At 40.7% G+C, this 19,704-nt stretch overlaps 1 protein-coding gene across 11 annotated transcripts in view; it reads right to left on the reverse strand.

Annotated features, from left to right (window-relative positions):
- The window catches only part of HPS3 (HPS3 biogenesis of lysosomal organelles complex 2 subunit 1), a 40,371-nt gene that overhangs the window by 17,460 nt on the left and 3,207 nt on the right, over positions 1-19,704 (reverse strand). For 3 of the 11 annotated variants that reach the window (XM_085233385.1, XM_085233387.1, XM_085233386.1), the window contains exons 4-18: positions 14,825-14,910; positions 13,238-13,430; positions 12,956-13,037; positions 11,127-11,281; positions 9,667-9,775; positions 9,295-9,476; positions 8,793-8,970; positions 7,843-8,073; positions 5,978-6,163; positions 4,904-5,092; positions 4,470-4,502; positions 3,931-4,038; positions 3,377-3,583; positions 2,647-2,737; positions 1,312-1,450 (exon numbers count right to left, since the gene is read on the reverse strand). In XM_085233385.1, the coding sequence (XP_085089511.1) occupies positions 1,323-1,450; positions 2,647-2,737; positions 3,377-3,583; positions 3,931-4,038; positions 4,470-4,502; positions 4,904-5,092; positions 5,978-6,163; positions 7,843-8,073; positions 8,793-8,970; positions 9,295-9,476; positions 9,667-9,775; positions 11,127-11,281; positions 12,956-13,037; positions 13,238-13,430; positions 14,825-14,910 (2,158 nt within the window). In that variant the 3' untranslated portion in view covers positions 1,312-1,322. Of the gene's footprint in view, positions 1-399; positions 1,451-2,646; positions 2,738-3,376; positions 3,584-3,930; positions 4,039-4,469; positions 4,589-4,903; positions 5,093-5,977; positions 6,164-7,842; positions 8,074-8,792; positions 8,971-9,294; positions 9,477-9,666; positions 9,776-11,126; positions 11,282-12,955; positions 13,038-13,237; positions 13,431-14,824; positions 14,911-19,704 lie in introns of those variants that run through there. The other 8 variants (XR_014885716.1, XR_014885715.1, XR_014885713.1 and 5 more) reach the window with 6 other exon arrangements.

Here is a 19,704-nt window from a genome sequence, read left to right on the forward strand (position 1 = left end):
CTTTGGCTCATTTCATTCCTCACCTCAGACAACTGCAATAATGGATCGGGAAGTCAGGTAAAGCAAAACATCCAGGTTTTACAGCTACTAGAATAAAGGAAGTTTGTTCTCTGTATCTCTAGCTTTTTCTTTTGAAAAGTAGAAAGCATCTACTACAACCAGAGGGCTTCCTAGTAGTAAATTAAATGAATACTTTTGGCTGTAGCAAACATACTACAAGGAAATTCAACTACTTTTTTGTTTCACTGATGACTTATTTCAGATGTACAGGATCTCTTCTACATAATACTTTAACCCTTAATATTACTGCTTCAGTGAAATTTGGTTTCACAGAGTGAACATCCTTTAATAAGGCCTTCAGCTGTTTATGGGACCATAAAGTCCCAAAGAACACTCACATAAGAAGGTCAAAGTTTATTATGACTAAATTCCAGCTGGAAAAACACAGGGATGTATTCTGGCTGAAAGAAAGACAAATATCAATACATACACGCATAGACACAAGACACTCACCAGCAGACCTGGAAGAAACAGTTTTCATCTAGGTTTGCGACCTAGTGATACTTGAAATACTTCTCAGTATCAGCTGAGCACAGCAGAAAAAAGAGAACATAAAGAGTAAGAAAGAAGTAGTCTGTATCACCCACCCCACTTAGGAACATTTCCATCTCTTTAATTTATGGCCTTTTCCCACTAACTGCTAAATGAAAGCCCTTTACAGTAGAACACTTGCACAAACAAGTGTCAAAGATGGTAGAACTGTTGACCAGTTTTTCCAGCTGGAATTCAAAGGAATTCAAACTTAAGTAGCCCAGTTCTACTTTGAAGTGTTAGGCACTTATACAATTAAAGATGCAGCTAAGCTTCAGATCTTCCCTAGGCCAGTGACCTAACTAGTTAGCATGCAATTAAGACCTAGTTGACTTTCAGCAAATAGAGTTTGTCCAGTTGCATTGTACAGTTCCTTTTGTTTTTTGTTTGTTTTTTTAAAGTTGTTTTGGCCTTCTAGATTATGAGTCACCTCTGCCTACTAATTGAATAGCTTATTTTTAAACTGGCCAACATTTACTCAGTTCTACCTGGCAGGAACTTTTCTAGTTTGCTAACCTTTGTCAAAATATAATGCTATTAACTTCAAAAGCAATGCTCTCCCTCAAATAACAGCTGTCATTCAATAATTGCTATAAGGTTTTAACTCAAAAAGAAGGTGATTGATGTGTAGGTGGATCCACAGAGCTGCTTCTTACATACTACTCCTTCATGTTCTTTTTTATTCTAGCATATTCTTGGTATCTGAACGCATAGGCTTACTTTCATTGTGTCTACATCAGTTGTTTCCTTTGGCTACAGTGAAGAAGATGTGGCAGGAAAAATGCTGCAGTTCCATCCTCTGGTAGAAGACTAAGGAAATCCCATAGTTCCAGTTCCATTGCAACTACTGACAAAGTTTCTGCCAAAAGCAGAGGAGAAAATCTTGTTTAGTGTACTATGGTTAGTATACAGGAACAAAAAGAACATGAACAATGTCATCATTAACTGAAGTCATCAAGTGATCTAAATATTTTAACTGAAATAAAGTCTGAGACATGCCAATTTGGGAATTTCACTGTTATGGGAAATCTCAGAGGTAAACTGAAATTGCGTCCTAGATTAAAACCAAACCTCAACCCATCACGTCTACATGTGACACTAATGCTTATACAATAGTAATCTAGTACTTCACACGCTTCACAGCAAATGGAGAAGCAGCCCTGGCAATCTTCTCTACTAGTATCCTAACTCAGAATTATTTGTGAAATTGTTTGCTGCTTGTTTTGCAAACAGTTTCTGAGATGAAGCTGTTAAATAAGCTCTTAAATGCTTGTAGCACAGTTGTCACATGAAAACAAAACAATCTGCCAGTATGGCAACTTGTGCTGCACAGTCCAGCCAGGGAATCTGTTCTTCTCCTCTCAGGAAGTACACACTTTGTTTTATTTTAACACACATCATTTTCTTGATCTGTCTTCTTATTCTGTCAAAGTTCAATGCACTTGCCCCTCAATGGTGCAGTGTTATTGACTTCTTACAAATATGCAACAGGACTACATGAGTCACTAGAGTTGGTTTCACCACTTTTTTATTTCTGCTTATATTCTGCTTTATTATGCTAAGAGCAGTAATCCTACCACCAGATGGTTGGTCATATTAAGCAGAATGAAACATCAGTAACACATTGTATCTTATACAGTCTATAACCTAATCATGAATACACACTTAACTGCTCACTGGGTTATCAACAGCCGTCTGTTAGCTGTCATTGCTTACAACCATAAAGTCACTTATCCTAGAAAGAAAGTACAACAATCCATATCCATTACTTTAATGATAAAGTTCCTTAAATTGTATCTATTCTTGATCAGTATAGAAGTAACAATTCCCAAAATGCAACTGTTTTCAGTATAAACTGAATGACATCATTTTCATGAGGATGTTGCAGAATGCTGTTCTGATTATGAGATGGCCTGCTGAGCTCTATAAGCTTTAATGATGGAAAACTAGGCCCCTTTTTTCCAAACCATCACATCAGTATTCCTTAGAACAATATTTAGAATGTTGGATACTACACAAAGGCTTCTGGAGTTGAGCTCTGACCAACTGATTTACCTTGTAATGACGAAATAAGAACAGGACAGTCACTTCTGGTAAGTCTGGCTCTCTCACAAAGTTCTGGGAGCAGCTTGTTCCACCATACAGCCTAGTTCATAAAAACCCATAGCAAAACCGTAAATTAACAATGACTGCAGTTAAGAGTGTGAAAGACCTGCTAAAAGTAGACCAAGAATCAGCTGTGTGCAGATACATGTAGGCTGACTTATACAATGCTTTGAAATGCAGTAGTTTTGCACACATACATCCAGTTTTCAGTATTGTCTTTTCATATTCAACAAATGTCTCAACAGTGCCCCCCAGAGGTGCCTCTACAGAGAAAAGGATTTGCAAAGGGAACTTTGTTGTTGTTCCAACCAGCTCCATGCAAAGCAACGGGTGATATTATAGAACATTGCTGGGTCCTGAGCTAATCCTCTTCCAACAGCTGAAGTACCGCAGTATTTTTCATTCATCATTTCGTCAATAAGAATGAAGAAGGGGAAATAGATTTCTTTTATAAACACAGTAACTTTTTTATTCCACCTATATTCTGATTTAGTTGTGCCTCCAACTCTGTTTTCGTACTTGTTACAACCAAAGCCATCTTCAGATTTAAAAAAAAAAAAGCACGAATTTGGTCTTGAGCACAGCAGTAGTAGGGCTGGGCTATCTGATCCATCTGCAATAACATTTTAACTAGGGAAAATAAGCCAAAATCCAAAAGACTTTAACCCGAATAGCTCACCCGACTGTCATCTTTCAGCTCATGCTGAGCATATAACACAGCTGCAGCAGGACACTGTCTGAGGAGCTGGTCAATGGACTCCTCGTACTTGCCCAGACGGGTACTGCAGAGAACACGAACGGTGAGGCCAACATGGCCAGCCTCTGCCAGAGGGTCCAGGATAGGCAGAGCTGCAGTTATATCTATTGATTGACCACATAAAATAGACTAAAGAACGAAAACAACAAAAAAGATCGTATTTAACACAAGTTTTGCAGAACACTGCTAACCATAACCTAAGAACAACCTTACTTACAATACTTTTAAAGTAATATTTATTTTAATAGACATTATTAAAAACTGAGAAAGCTAAGTACACAGTTAATAGCAAAGGTAAGTATCACTGTTATTGATGTGTCACATCAAAGTTTTTTTCTTTCATGATTTTAAGGGGTCTTTCAGTTCAACTCGGATAACTTGAGGGGGACAGGCAGCTACAAAGAGTTGTTAACACATGCATGAACATCTGCAGAACAGATTTAAGCTGTAAATAGCAAGGCTTAGGGATTTCATACCTGTAGCTTTGAAATATCTTCAGGGCAATCTTTATCAAGTAGAGATTCCATTGACATTATGAAAGTAACCCATGGGAAAATGGACCCAAAATGATCACAGGAGTTTATCTACAAAAGCAATATAGAACTTGTAATAAAAGAAGTATTTCTGTTTGTGACAGTCCCACATCAAACGTCCTGCTCCCCGCAAGCAAAGAAAATTTTGTTCTCAAATAGCAGCTATTATTTCCTCTAATTCACAGAACTGAAAAATAAATCAGCTTGAAACTTCTATTTATTTCTGTATTTCAGATTTTTCATTCAAAATATCTTACAATTCATCACCCCTGTATTTCCTCATTTTGTCAGTTTTGTGAAATTTTTGTTACAGAAAAAAACAAACACAAAACACCTGGAAAATTCTCAGTTTCGTTCTAGCCTTGATTTGAAATATCCAGAACTGTGACACTCCTGTTGAGCATATTTTAAAACATCCCTAAAGAACAGGACTCCCCAAAACCAGCAAAAACTGTCTGGTAAGCACACACTGCATTACTTACTCTCAGGCATGTTTCTTTTAAGAGGCTGTAACACTATAACGTGATGGAAAGTACAGTCATAATAGCAGGATGCCAAAGCCTTCAGCTGCAGCAAATGAAGACAAGCCCAAATGCAGCAGCTGTAGGCACAGAAACAAAGGAAAAAAGCTTCTTACCTTTGGAAAACCTCCGCAAGATACTCCTACCTCCACTACCAACCCTTGAATGAGGTCTGGGAAGGGATGGATCCTGGCTCCACCCCTTCCATCAATCAGGTACACTGCATTCACCTGAGCTCCCCAGGGCTCACCTGAGCTGGCCCTGCCTCCCACCAAGTGCTCCATCACTGATTCAGGCCGTGACTCAGCATTTCTACTACAAATTGTCCACCATCCAAATACTAAGTAATTGGATAGCTTTAGATGGACAGTACAGACGTAAAACTTCTGAGTTACCAGATCCTCTGTTGTTTTCAATGGCTTAGTCTCAGGGAGTTGCTTCTTTGATATCCTCCAAACATACTGATAAGTAACCCTCAATAAGAGCTCCTGAAGTACTTCTTCCCGAGAGCATGCTACAAGAAGAGCTTCCCAGAAATCTACCAAAAGTTGAGGAACCATGTCTTCACCATTATTACACAACATCTAGGAACAAAAACATTAGAGAATGACAAGTTAGCGCAGAACACGGCAATTGTTAGTAGCAGAAATCAGAAGCAACAAAAGGAACAGATTTTCACTGTTACTAGAGGCAGGATTTTAGCACCTTTTTTGACTCGGTATTTCTCAAGGACGCAATGATACATAATACAATGCTAGAAAAAGTTAAAAGTTCATGGAATTATTTTAACATAGATTTGATTTTTTCCACTGTCAGAACGGTCAGCAGACTGTCAGCAAATATTTATTGACTGCTAAGTTGGAGGCTTTTATATATGCCAATAGCCTAGCAGGTGTCAAGCAAAGGCCATAATAAGGAAATGCTGTGCATCTCAGCTGAGTGTAGTAGTAGGACCACAAGGGAGATGCTCCTGGGCTTAAGGTCTGGTTTCTTGGTGAAAAGGACCTTTACTTGGTTTACAGCTGGCTTTGAAAAAGAGTATTTGTTCTAATTTGAGCTTCACAACTCAGCCTTTTTGTCATGTCTTTCACAGTAACAGACATTAGTCCACAGCACACTTAAATATAAGCCTACATGGTTTTAATCCAAACATTACACTGTAGAATAAAGGAAAAAATGTTTTGTCTACTCTCAAACACAGAGAACTTCAGTGACCAGAAAAGGTCAGAAAAGCTCTGAGATGAAATAATGCATTCAAGTGACAGGATCAAAACAAAGAACTGAACTTTTTTTTTTTTTTCTTTTTCCTCCATTCTGATTTCATAGGCATCTCTCTGCACTGGAATATATCAATCCTCATCTACCTCTTTCACAAGAAATGCTAAAATGAAGGAGCAGCCAAGCCCACTTTGCTCGCCCATAAAATCTGTTATGTGAAGAAAAGAAGGAAAAAGTGATCATAGGCCAACCTTGAAAAACATATCTGCTTCTTCCAGTTCGATTTTACTGTTCTCATGTAAAGCCACAGTGGCAGCCACCAGTAATCCAGGTTGCATCGCCTTCAGGTGAACAGCAAATTCAGTTGGAATAACAATTCCTTCTCTATACTCTCCCAGGAGTTTTGGTTGCCCAATGAAGCCACAGGCCAGCATTGTCTACAAATAATCAGATATAAGTTAGGTAAACAACTCAATCCATGCACAGTTCAACTCAGTGAAGTCAGTATTTCTCAGGCAGTCAAGTTTATGCGGGCAAATGAAATGAAGACAAGAGAAATAAATATTTTCTACAATTTGAAAAATAGTTCTCCAAAGATCCAGGTCCAAACTGTGTGTTGGGCAGTGACTTCTGAACACTATGCCATTTATCTGAACAATGAAAGAAACATTCTGATGAAACCTGGAGTTATTGTACACGTAACATAGATTTTACTATGCAGTCAGCCAGTAAACACATAAGGTGTTGTGAAAACTCACTGACTGGAATTTCAGTGAAATACTTTTCTGAACACCCTTGAAACAATGATCAAAACATGCTGCACAATATCCAACTCAAAGTGCTTTTGAAGGTAACATGACAACATACTATTTCCATTTTAACAGTGGAGAATGGATGTCTGTACAGACTAAACAATTTACGTAAGAAATATAAAGCAGACCTAGGAAGAAAATTCAGACTTCTAGACCTCTACTTGTAGAAATGATCTTTCCTTCATCTTTCTGGAAGCACTGTTTTTAATACCGCACAATAAAATGATTTTTAAAGTTGAGTTGTTTTTATAATAGGTCAAATTAAAACCAAACAAAACTTCACAACTAAAACACCAAACACTTAATTCTCATTTAAATAACATCCACGCAATGGAAGAGAGGGTGAGCTGGACCGTTTGAACCAGATAACATCCAGAGGTCCTTTCCAACCTCAACCATTCTGTGAATGTGTACTTTTTCAGCTTGTCTGTAACAAGGCAATTTCATCTTGCCTTGCTGCAAATGGTTGGAAAGCAGGTGAGAGATCCTACACAACACTGTTGAAACAGAATTCCACAGTTCCCACCTGGCATTTCAAAAGCTGCTAACTCAAAGCTATCCAAAGCTTTTGCTTCTGAAGCTTGCCACCTAATTCTGGGATATCAGCTGTCCCTCAGAAAAAGCCCACGCTACAAGCTTTGTAATCTTTGACTAGTCAACACTCCTGATCAGCCTTAAGAAGAAGCAATTTACTGACTGGTCTCAGTCTAAATCCACATATGAAAATCTATGACTGATTTACTAACATTTTTCCCCCCGTTAACATGGAATTCTTACTTTGATAGCACTGAAGTAGGTTCTGATCTAGACTTAGTAACGATCAAGAACTTTAATTTAAGAGAAGATGAGAAATTGTATAGGGAGACTGTATACAGAAATTTTGGCTTGTATGCACTGTGCAAGGCAATTTCATAAGGCAATTTTATAATTTTATACAGAAGGTAGGTTTTCATGGGCACACTGCATGTGTTGATTACAGATGGAGAGGTGGAACCCTGCTATAATGGTAAAGAGCATTGACTCTGTAGAGCCTGTTACACTCCAGTATACTGCATTCCATTTATAAGAATTAATATCTTCAAATCCTTTGTTTACTGATAAGGCTTTGCAAAGACAGCACCATCCCACTGTATATTAGCCCTGGATCCTACTGTTAATGCAGATGTTCAAGTGGAACCTACACAGCAAATGAGGAGAAAAAGAAGCAACTGAAAGGTTGTTTTATTGTAAAATACAACCACAAGACAACCTATTGACCTGGGATTTACAAAAAGTGGATAATTCATGCTTTTGGTATACCCTACCTCCTTGTGGGAGTTCATCTCACATTCGTACATCGTAAGGTCTCCCATTTTCAGAGCCATGAAAGCCTTAGTAAGCGTAAGGACCACTGATGGCATGATGTCTTCTACTTTACAAAGATACTTCACAGCTGTCAGAGGACATACATTCTTCATGCAGGGACTGCAGATGATATCAGGCAGCTGCATGGGGTCAGCAAGATAGAATATCTGGAGAACTTTATCTGCCAATTCCTATTAAAATAAAAGCCATTTTATAGTTTCAATATTTCACAGAGTCGCACAGAATCACAGAATGGCCAGGATTGGAAGGGACCTCAAGGATCATGAATCTCCAACCCCCCTGCAGGGCCACCAACCTCCACATTTAATATTAGACCAGGCTGCCCAGGGCCTCATCCAATTTGGCCAGTTCCAAATACACAGACTCTTACGGCCAAAGATAGAAGCTTTTAAAAAAAACAAAAATAACAAGAAACAGGCAAATACAGCTTAGCCACAAAATCACAGTGCTATTCCTCCCTGTCAGTGAAATTAAATGAACCAAGAGTGAAACTCTGAAGAGCTAGAACCATCCACCATGCTGAGTCAGTTTTACCAGCCAGTACAATCTGTCCACAATCAAAAAACAGTTTGCACTGTTGCAGAAATGAGGAATGAAAGAAATATGAGACAGAACTTTCCTAGCACGAAAGTATCTCTGTGTTCACATTAGTAACATGCATCATGACAGCCAGATCCTTATGCTGCATGACAGCAGTTCAAAGCATTGCAGCTGTTGCTTGCTATTTTGTTAAAATGAGAAAATAAAAACCATGTGAAAAAGAATAATTGTAAAACTTAGAAAGCAGTGCAGTATATCAATAGAAATTGTAATTAAAATTTGATATATCATTCTTAAAATCAGAACTAGATCAACAGATTAAAAAAAAAAACAAAACACTTGTTTTTACCTTGCTTAATTCTTCATTTAACTCTTCATTAAGAGAGTGAGTTAAATAAAATATTAATCCTCTTTCATATGTCTGTATTTCATCACTTTCTGAAGCTAGTCGCTCCAAAACTTCAGCCACAGATAAACCTGACATTCGGTAGTATGGCAAAGCGAGGTGGTAATCCTTTGTGTCAAACCTGAAAGCAACAGATGAGAAGTAAAAAAGAGTAAGTAAAGGGACACTTTTGACACTGTTGGTAAGAACTAAAATAACACATAACAGTTGTAGACACATCAGTATCTGCAAACACATGCTATTACTCAAGGTGACATTGTGTTCTGTGTCAGATTGACAATAAAAACAATCAGATACAGCACAGATGACCAGATTAAACTGCAGAGAAACATGAAATATACACACAATACCAATATACAGTAGCAAAGAACAATGGATTTTTATTTGGAGGTTAGATTACTGGAAACAAGAGCTCATCTGTATCATTCTGACATCTAAAACATACCTGCTGTAGCAGTCTCCTAGGAAGGCACAACTTTCTCTGAATGCTCTCAGAAGTTCTTCTTTGTCATCTGACTTAAAGAAACTAGGGTCCATTATTGCTGCTCTGACTAGTAAGTGAGCCTCGCTTAGGAGATGGATGCAACTCTCAGTTCTTACATTTTCATAAGTTCTACTATAATCTACCTAGAACAAACACAGGATATACTTAGGGTACTGGTAAAAATAATATACAGGAAGAATTCTAGAGAGGGCAGTAGCCATCTGAAATAGGATTATGGGCTTTTCACAAGAAATACATTACTGTATATTCAGCACAGAGATTAATAGTACTTATTTTCAGTCAATCAAAAACAAAAACAGGACATAGCAATACCATTTCTCTGTAAAGTTGGATGGTTGAAACAGTGTTTATAATATACAAATTCCAGCCAGGCTCTGATTCAGAATTGGTTCTGGATTTGTTGCTATCAGCCTTTCTGGAACTAGAGAAAAGGAAAAGATTTGAGCTGTCAATGTTTAAATAAACACTATGCAGCCAAAAGCAAATAAATCAATCATCTGACAAATCCATAAACAGATATGTTTGCAGGCTAGTAAACACTTGGCAGTTAAATTATAAATTCAAATCATTAATGGCTAAGGATCAATAGGCACATTCATACAGAATCGTTAGAAACCAACACTGGGGTTTAAAAAACAAACATAAGAAGCATACAAGCTGAGTAACTGAAATTAATTAAGATGCTCACTCTTTTTGTAAAGATTTAGCCGCACTTCTGCCCTTGCATCTAAATACAAGTGTCTGCTAAGACACAATGTAAGAAAGTACCTGAACAATTTTACTCCAGCACATTGGCTGGGTCTTCAACTGCCTAACATTAAAACACCACAGAGAAACAGTGAAGAAACAGAACAGTAAGCATTTGATCTAGGATCTCTCTCTCTTTTTTGGTGGTGAAGAACACTAGCACTTGTCCAACAAATACTCTTTGCAGAAGGCAAAACGTGTTTCCTTTGTTTCCTTCTCAAATGTCAACTACAAACTTTTAAAAATTGTTTCAGACAAAGAAAACTACAGTATTTTGAATTACTAGTTCTCTTATCAGCTTAGCATTGTCTTCTCTTGAATAACGTTTGTTCTGTGCTTTAAGAAAGACTAGTTCTAATAATTGCAACCAACTACAGCTGTTCAACTCCTGTTAATGGGCTTTAGCAAATGTGATTTCTCAACTGAACTCTTCTAAACAATGAACTACCATCAAAGAATGGGAAAAGTAGATCTCACAGAATTAGTCATAAATGCACCTGGCTACATCCATACAACAAGAGTATACTTGACTGAAGTCTGGTCCTTTGTTTGTCATTACTATGATAATGTTCAAACTTTCTAAGATTCTTTAGCCAAATGTAAGTTATTTGCATTTTGTGCTACACCACAGTTTGTTAGACCGTAGGTTCACTATTCCTACATATTTTTGTTTCTTGAGATAAGTATTTATTTCTTCTCAGTAGCAGATATTCGTCATAATATTGTTTCAACATTACTTATGAAAGTTGTTTCTGACAATTTTGATTTCAGACATTTGTGATACCATCTTCTTTTCTTTTCTTTTCTTTTCTTTTCTTTTCTTTTCTTTTCTTTTCTTTTCTTTTCTTTTCTTTTCTTTTCTTTTCTTTTCTTCTTTTCAGTGCTTGATTTATGCTTTTGTTTACTAGCTTGGGAATTATGCTCAGAAAGTTCTTCTGCAGAGGACTCTCTCTTCCAACACTGGAAAATTCAGCACTGTACATAAAGTTATAAATCCCATCTCCCCAGAAGACACAAATTCTTACAGCATCCTTCTTGAAGGCTTTCGTCTTTCAGTAATATCTTCAGTATCAGCCTTAGTCAGAAGAATTATATGGTTTTTGTAATGACAAATAGCTCTTGGCCCTATAAAAAGCTGCATTCGTAATGTGCAGACATCCAATGTGACAGGTGGACAGGCCTACAACAGAAAGTGAGCACTTTGTAATTTTGGTTAGCATGTACTTTGAGTCTCTAATTGAAAAAATATCTGAAAAGATATAATCTTTGTCCAATAATATGACACTAAAAATATTCACTGGCTTTCCTGGCTTTGAGTGCTTCATTGAAGCAAGAATAAAAATACTCACACATCAAATCCTTGTAACAATGGGTACAAGAAATAGTTTCACTCTTTGAAGCAGGTGCACGTTTTTAGCTGTGTCTCAAAATAACTGAATCTTGCCTAAGTTACCTAACATAGAAAAGTTAATAGTTTGATTTTGGCCAAGATGTACGACTGTCTGATAGAGTTATAAAAGTCCTGATTGTAGTTGCTTATGTTATAAAAATGTATTACACATAGAAATACTATATTGGCTTGCCTACTGTTACATTTCATGCCCAGTATTACATCCTGATTCATTCAGTGTGCACCTTTCAGCCAAAAATGACCATATCCTCTACACTGGTCTAAAAACTGAAAAAAAGCAACCTCATTTGCCCAGAAATATTTTGAATTTATAGCATTAAGATAAATACTCTATTTACAAATTAACATGCACAGTGCAGCAAGGCGAGACAGCATCATGTTTTACACATACCCTGCTTTTTGAAGAAATTCACACCAGGACAGGGATGCCCCTCAGGGACTGCAGCCCCTGGAAGACCCTTGCTAGGGTGGGTTTGTGACCCATGGAGGGCAAGCTGTGGTGTGGACAACCACAGGGACTGCAGGCTTCCATTACGTGCACATTTACTGAGCCTCTTGAGCTGCCTGTTGCCAGGCTGAAGGAATTGTGTGGGACTGAACATAATCTTTGGAAACACATCAAACCTGAGTCTGAGAAAGGGACATGTTCTTTCATGTGTCTGAAAATGGAGATCAGAGAATGTTTAGCTCTTGAAATTTTTGTAATACAACTGCTCTGTGGTTTCTTTATGTCTGCTGTCTACATGCTCAAATAAAATCCATAAAGGCCAGCTTAAAATACTCTTCATTCCTAACTGTTCTGGTATTTTTTTATTAACATTTGTTCCAATTTTTGTAACTGAGCAGAGTTTTACAGCAAAGCAAACTGAAGGAAGGGGCAAAATCTAGAACTTTGGTGATTAAAATCCCTCCTCTTCAAAAAAAAAAAAAAAAAAAAAAAAAAGAACCAACACAAAAACCAACACAGATTATCAGGTAGGCAGACATGTTCAAATGTTTACACTCCTCTTAAGAAAACTGCCTGTTCAAAGACACCTGAGAAAGGGAACAAACATAAAAAAGAAGAAAGAGAGAAAAGACCAGAGTTTAAGTTTCAAGACAGGCAGGTTCTGCAAACATCATCAGTCGCAATATGGGAAATCTCTGCTCCCTCCATTCAGATTTATACGGGAAATATGATTTTTGTTCTAAGTGTGCATGGTTTTACAGGTTTTTAAAATGTTTTTTGAAATATTCCATTAATCATCTAGAATCTGAAACAGCAATAATAGATCGTAGTGATACATCTGCAGACCATAAAATTAGAATATGCCAAAGGCTGATGTAAAATATTAATTTTCGATGTTATTTGTCATAGTGAATAGAAACAAACAGGATTTCAGTATGAAATACAACTGCCATATTGCTGTTCCTATTCTTTTAGAAAAAATATGAGATATGCACCTTCACAGTTGTATCAATGTATGGATCTTCATCGCGAGCTGCTGCTGCACTGCACCGCACTGTGTAACACTGCAGGCTCTCACTAGAAGGAAAGAAGAAACACTGATGAAGAAAAAAAATGAAAACTTGAATTAATCCAGGACAAAAACTAGAGAGAATCAGGTCTGTGATCTAGACAGAAGGGCACTGCACTAAAACATGAATCTACCCAGAATGACCCAAGAAGCTGCGAAGGACTCATAAATGAGCCAAAGAGGAAAAAAAAAAGAGAGAGAAAGTTACCTTGTAATGACATGCAGGAACTGTGGAGTAAGAACTGCCTGCTCTGACCTCTCTGAGTACTGGTAAGTAGAAATCAGTTCTACTAACTTCCCAACAGAGTAGAGATATCCAACATGAGGCAAAGAAAAAAAGCAGAAGAGACTCAGTAGTTCTCTCTTGTTCTCGGTTTCCTCATTTGCTGTCACAGAACTCCCTAGACATAACAAAAAGAAAGGCATCTCATATACTTCATAAATCAAAACCATGCTGTTTGTGACCTCATGCCTAAACAACACTCCCAGATGTGCCCAAGTTCCAGACCAGTTTTGCTAGTAGCAAAAAAGTACATGAACAACAGCATATCAGCAGGTAACAATCAATTTGTTACCTCATCTGAAGTAATTTACAACAGAAGTGTGGATGTACTAACAAGTGAAGAATTTCCATAGATCGAACAGCACATGGAAACTGGGAAAAAGAGGGAAGATCTAGATTAAAGAAGTTTTTACAGTAAGGGTGGTGAGGTACTGACACAGGCTGCCCAGAGAGACTCCCTGTCCCTGCAGACATGCAAGGTAAGGCTAATCGGGCTGTAAGCACCCAATCAACCTGTGGGCATCTCCACTCACTGAAGGGGAATTGGACCAGATAATTTTTAAGTGTCCTTTCCAACACAAACAATTCTATGATTCTATAATTCCAGGCAGAGTCATTAGAACTAAATATCCATGAATGGAACCAGCAGCCTGATCGTTCTTGGGTACACAAAGCCTGTGTTCGGATTCTACAGACATTCTTGTTAAAGTCTATAATTCACAAGGGAAAAGTTAGCTGGAGTTGAATGACAAGTATCAACTCTTTGAAAGGGTAGATAACTGCAAGACAAGGGGAAATGGTTTTAAGTTGAGGGAGGGAAGACTGAGGTTGGATATCAGGGGGAAGTTCTTTACTATGAGAGTGGTGAGGTGCTGGAACAGCTGCCCAGAGAGGCTGTGGATGCCCCGTCCGTCCCTGGAGGTGTTCAAGGCCAGGTTGGATGGGGCCTTGGGCAGCCTGGTCTGATATGAAATGGGGAAGTTGGAGGCCCTGCATGTGGCAGAGGGGTTGGAGATTCATGATCCTTGAGGTCCCTTCCAACCCGGGCCATTCTGTGATCCTGTGAAGTAGCTTCTTCACTTTAGTCAGCTGCAGCTTAATTAAGGCTTTGCTACCAGAAAACCAGAACAGAAAACTAGAAACTAGGTAAGCAGGAAAGACGATCTAATATAAAGCGTTTTTCCATGGTTATGTTGAGGCTTGAGTGAGTGCATCTTAGTGAACCCCTAAAATTAGTTTTCACTCCCTTCTATTTTAAAGCCTGAAATAAAGATAACCTGTACCTTAATATTACGGTTTACTTTTCTGATGTCTGCTACTGACTCTGAAAGGCAGCCTAGTATCATACAGTAACACTGAGGATAATTTTATTTATGCAACATAAAAAGTGTCTGTTTTGTGATATAAAATTAGTCACTGAGAACCACTGAGACTAGTCTTTGAATGGACTTCCTCTTTCAATGTTGATAACTGATATTTTAGCTCATACTGCACTTACACATGTGCACCTACCTGTCTGGTAAACAGGGAGGAACTGAACAGAGTGCAGCTTTGTCTCTTCACAAAAGCCAAAAGGGGACTGGTCTGGTGTAAAATGCCTGGAGGGAAAAAACACAACAATATGGGAAGTCAGTAAGAAGCCGTCATCTACTCCAAGCAACTAAACAGCAACAGCTGTAATACCCAGAGCTAATGTTTTTATACTCAACTATCCTTCATTCCCATTGCTAATACAGTTATCTTAGCAAGGCCAAGAAACACGTAGCACAGCTAGAGGCAACTACCTCAAGTTTTTGCAACCAAAAATCCTTTCTTTGCTCCTCCACAAGTCATGCGTTCAATGCTGGGATCTGATGAATGTCACGGAGTTATCTCTAGATCTGTGTCCATGACAGGGGGAGAGCATGCCCACAGGCCCAGAAAAGAGGAAGGGAGTGTCAATGGTTTTCGGGCTGGTTCAGCGCAGTTCTGTGACTAATGGGGCAGGGGACCCACAGACCCACACCCTAAGAAAGGGAAAAGGGGGAAGGGTAGGGAGATGGGCCTATAAATGAACAGCGGCAACAATCTGAGGAGGAAGGTTAATTTACTGCACATGATATTGGAATGCAAGATAACACAATATAATACAATGTATAATTAGAACTGAGGCTAATAAATCAAATAAAATGAGACAGAGGGAGTGTCCAAAACCAAAGGCCTTATTCTGAATTGAAAGCGAAATGGCTGGGGAGCACACCCACACATGCTGCCAGGCAGCGAAAAAAAAGAGACCAGTCCCGTGACTTGCAAGGAGTTTTATCTCCCCCTGTGAATGCAAAGTCCTCTGAGGTATGCACTTCTTCTCTTCTGAGAATCAGGTACCTGGAAAATCGGCAGTCCACAGAAGTGGGGCATTAACTCCTTAACTCCCAGTGCTTTTCATGATATTATGATGTGGAATATCGATAACAAAAATTGTAAAACCATGACAGTACTGAAGACACACTGCAATGGATCTGAACCATTATTTAACTTTTTTTTCCCCCTATCCCTTCTTCAACTGAACACAATGTAACAAGGCACAGTCATCAGTCTTACTTTTCTTTCCTATTGTGTTTGATCCTTTTCCTTGCTATGCTTTGGAATTCACAGCTGGACTGTGATACCAATGCTTCAACAGTTTTAGATAAAAGTTAAAACCAAAGGCGTTGTTTTTTAATGCTGAAGATACTTAGTAAGCTCCCCATTCCCAGCTGCACAAAGGGAGAAGTTTTTTTTTGGTAAAACGTACTTAAGTAACCATCACTTCAGCTGGAGTTGAACCCCACAGAACAAACAAGCAGAAGGTAGTGCCCTGACCACTGACAGGACCGGTGATTATTTCTGCCTGTTATACTTTGTAGTAGACTTGTTTTAAATATTAAGAAAATTTCGCACAAGTTAGTCCAGAATAAGGTGTGTAAAACTGCTCTGCCAGTTTGGCATGAAAGTGTAAGAAATGTGGGTGGCCAAATGCTGGAAAGGCTGCCCAGTAAGGAGCTACTCGAACTCAGCTAGATCAAGTCCTGGAAAGCCTAGTCCAGCTGATCCTACCCAAGCAAGGAGATGTTGAGGAGATGGACTCAGGAAGTCCCTTCCAATCTAAATGATCACAGAATCACAGAATCACCGAATTGTAGGGGTTGGAAGGGACCTCTAGAGATCATCGAGACCAACCCCCCTGCCAAAGCAGGTTCCCTACACCAGGTCGCACAGGTAGGCGTCCAGGCGAGACTTGAATATCTCCAGAGAAGGAGACTCCACAACCTCCCTGGGCAGCCTGTTCCAGTGCTCCGTCACCCTCACCGTGAAGAAGTTCTTACGCACATTCGTGCGAAACTTCCTATGCTGCAGCTTATGTCCGTTTCCCCTCGTCCTGTCTCCACGTACCACTGAAAAGAGACTGGCCTCACCACTATGGCCGCCACACCTCAGATATTTATAAACCTGGATCAGGTCCCCTCTCAGTCTTCTTTTCTCAAGGCTAAACAGACCCAGTTCACTCAGCCTTTCTCCATAGGGGAGATGCTCCAGGCCCTTCACCATCTTTGTGGCCCTCCGCTGGACTCTTTCCAAGAGATCCCTGTCTTTTTTGTACTGGGGAGCCCAGAACTGGACACAGCACTCCAGATGAGGCCTTACCAGGGCAGAGTAGAGGGGGAGGATCACCTCCCTCGACCTGCTGGACACGCTCTTCTTAATGCACCCCAAAATGCCATTGGCCTTTTTGGCCACGAGGGCACACTGCTGGCTCATGGCCAACCTGTCGTCCACCAGGACGCCCAGGTCCCTCTCTGCAGAGCTCCTCTCCAGCAGCTCATCCCCCAGCCTGTATTGGTGCATGCAATTATTCCTCCCTAGGTGTAAGACCCTACACTTGCTTGTGTTGAACCTCATCTGGTTTCTTACTGCCCAGCTCTCCAGCCTGTCCAGGTCTCGCTGAATGGCAGCACAGCCTTCAGGCGTGTCAGCCAATCCTCCCAACTTCGTATCATCAGCAAACTTGCTGAGGGTGGCCACTATCCCCTCATCAAGGTCATTGATGAAGATGTTGAACAAGACCGGACCCAGCACAGACCCCTGGGGGACACCACTGGTTACAGGTCTCCAGCCAGACTCTGCACCACCAACGACGACCCTCTGCGCTCTGCCAGTCAGCCAGTTCTCAACCCACCTCACTGTCCACTCGTCTATCCCACACTTCCTCAGCTTTGTTATAAGGATGTCGTGGGAGACAGTATCAAACGCCTTTCTAAAATCAAGGTAGATTACATCTACCGCTCTTCCCCCATCCACCCAGCATGTGACAGCATCATAGAAGGCCACCAGGTTGGTCGAGCACGACCTCCCCTTGGTGAACCCATGCTGACTACTCCTGATAACCTCCTTTTCTCCCAGTTGTCTGGAGATGGTATCCAGCACAAGCTGTTCCATCACCTTTCCAGGGACGGAGGTGAGGCTGACAGGCCTATAATTACCCGGATCTTCCTTCTTGCCCTTTTTGAAGACCGGAGTGACATTGGCTATCCTCCAGTCTTCAGGGACCTCCCCTGTTGTCCAGGACCTCTCAAAAATGATGGAGAGCGGTTCGGCAATGACCTCCGCCAGCTCCCTCAGCACACGTGGATGCACCCCATCAGGTCCCATGGACTTGTGGACCTTAGTACTGCCTAGGCGCTCACGCACGTCCTCTTTCCTGACTAAAGGGAAGTCTCCCATTCCCCAGACCCTCTCACTAACCTCCAGGGTGTGGGATTCCTGCAGGGGAGCCTTTTCACTGAAGACAGAAGTAAAGAAGGCATTCAGTATCTCTGCCTTCTCAGCATCCCCCGTTACGAGGACCCCCCCCTCACTTAGTAAGGGGCCCACATTCTCCTTAGTTTTCCTTTTGCTATTAACATACTTGAAGAAGCCTTTTTTATTATCCTTTATCACTTTAGCTAGATTCAATTCCAGACGGGCTTTAGCCTTCCTCGTTGCATCCCTGCAGGCCCTGACTACATTCCTATATTCTTCCCAAGTGATCAGACCCTTTTTCCACATTTCATGGACCTTCTTCTTTCCTTTGAGCTTGTGCATGAGCTCCTTGCTCATCCACAGAGGTCTCCTGCCACCTTTTCCCGATTTCTTGCTCACAGGGACGCACCGATCCTGAGCTTGGAAGAAGAGCTGTTTAAATGCTGACCAGCTCTCAGAGGCCCCCTTACCTTCTAACACCCGAGCCCACGGGATAGCTCCAAGTAGGTCCCGGAAGAGATCGAAGTTGGCTCTCCTAAAGTCCAGGGTAGCAATCCTACTTATTGCTTTGCTTCTTCCGCTCAGGATCTTGAACTCCACCATCTCATGATCACTACAACCCAAACTGCCCCCTACCTTTACTTCCTTAACAAGTCCATCCCTGTTGGTGAAAATAAGGTCCAGTAACACCCCTCCCCGCGTCGGTTCCTCCACCACCTGCATCAGAAAGTTGTCTTCAACACACTGCAAGAACCGTCTGGACCGTGCGTGCCTGGCCATGTTGGTCATCCAGCAAATATCTGGATAATTGAAGTCCCCCATAAGCACCAGTGCCTGGGAACGTGACGCTACATCCAGTTGCTTTTGGAAGGCCTCATCAGCCTCCTCATCCTGATCAGGGGGCCTGTAGTACACCCCCACAACAGTGTCACCCTTACCAGCCTGCCCCTTGATTCTCACCCATAAGCTCTCCACTGCTACATCACTCTCCCCCAAGTGAATTTCAATACATTCTAGCTGCTCTCTCACATAAAGAGCAACTCCACCACCCCGCCTAGCCAGCCGATCTTTCCTAAAAAGCACATAGCCCTCCATGACAACATTCCAGTCATGCGAGCTGTCCCACCACGTCTCCGTGATCGCGATGAGATCATGACCTTGCGACCACACGCAGAACTCCAGCTCTTCCTGTTTATTCCCCATGCTACGCGCATTAGTATACAGGCACTTAAGAGAAGCAGCATCCCTCCACCTCTCTCCAAGCCTTTGAACTCCACTGTCTCCACCCATCAAGTCCTGTTTGGAGCCTCGAACTGGCCCCTCAGTCCCAGCGGTCGTCATTTTGTCCCCTTCCCCCTTCATACCTAGTTTAAACACCTGTCAATAAGTCCCGCCAGTTCCTCAGCTAGAACCCTCTTTCCCCGTGAAGACAGGCTGCATCCATCTGCAGCCATCATGCCAGGTGCCGAGTAAATTGCCCCATGATCAAAAAAACCAAAACTCCTGCGTTTGCACCAACTCCTAAGCCATTTGTTCAAGAGATGGGTTTTTAGGCTCATCCCACTATCGTTTCCTGCCACTGAAGGTACAGATGTAATAACCACCTGCAATGATTTTGACATCCAGTATGCTGA

Source organism: Meleagris gallopavo, chromosome 11 (genome assembly GCF_905368555.1).
Source record: "Meleagris gallopavo chromosome 11, MGAL_WU_HG_1.1, whole genome shotgun sequence".
Lineage (NCBI taxonomy): Eukaryota > Metazoa > Chordata > Aves > Galliformes > Phasianidae > Meleagris > Meleagris gallopavo.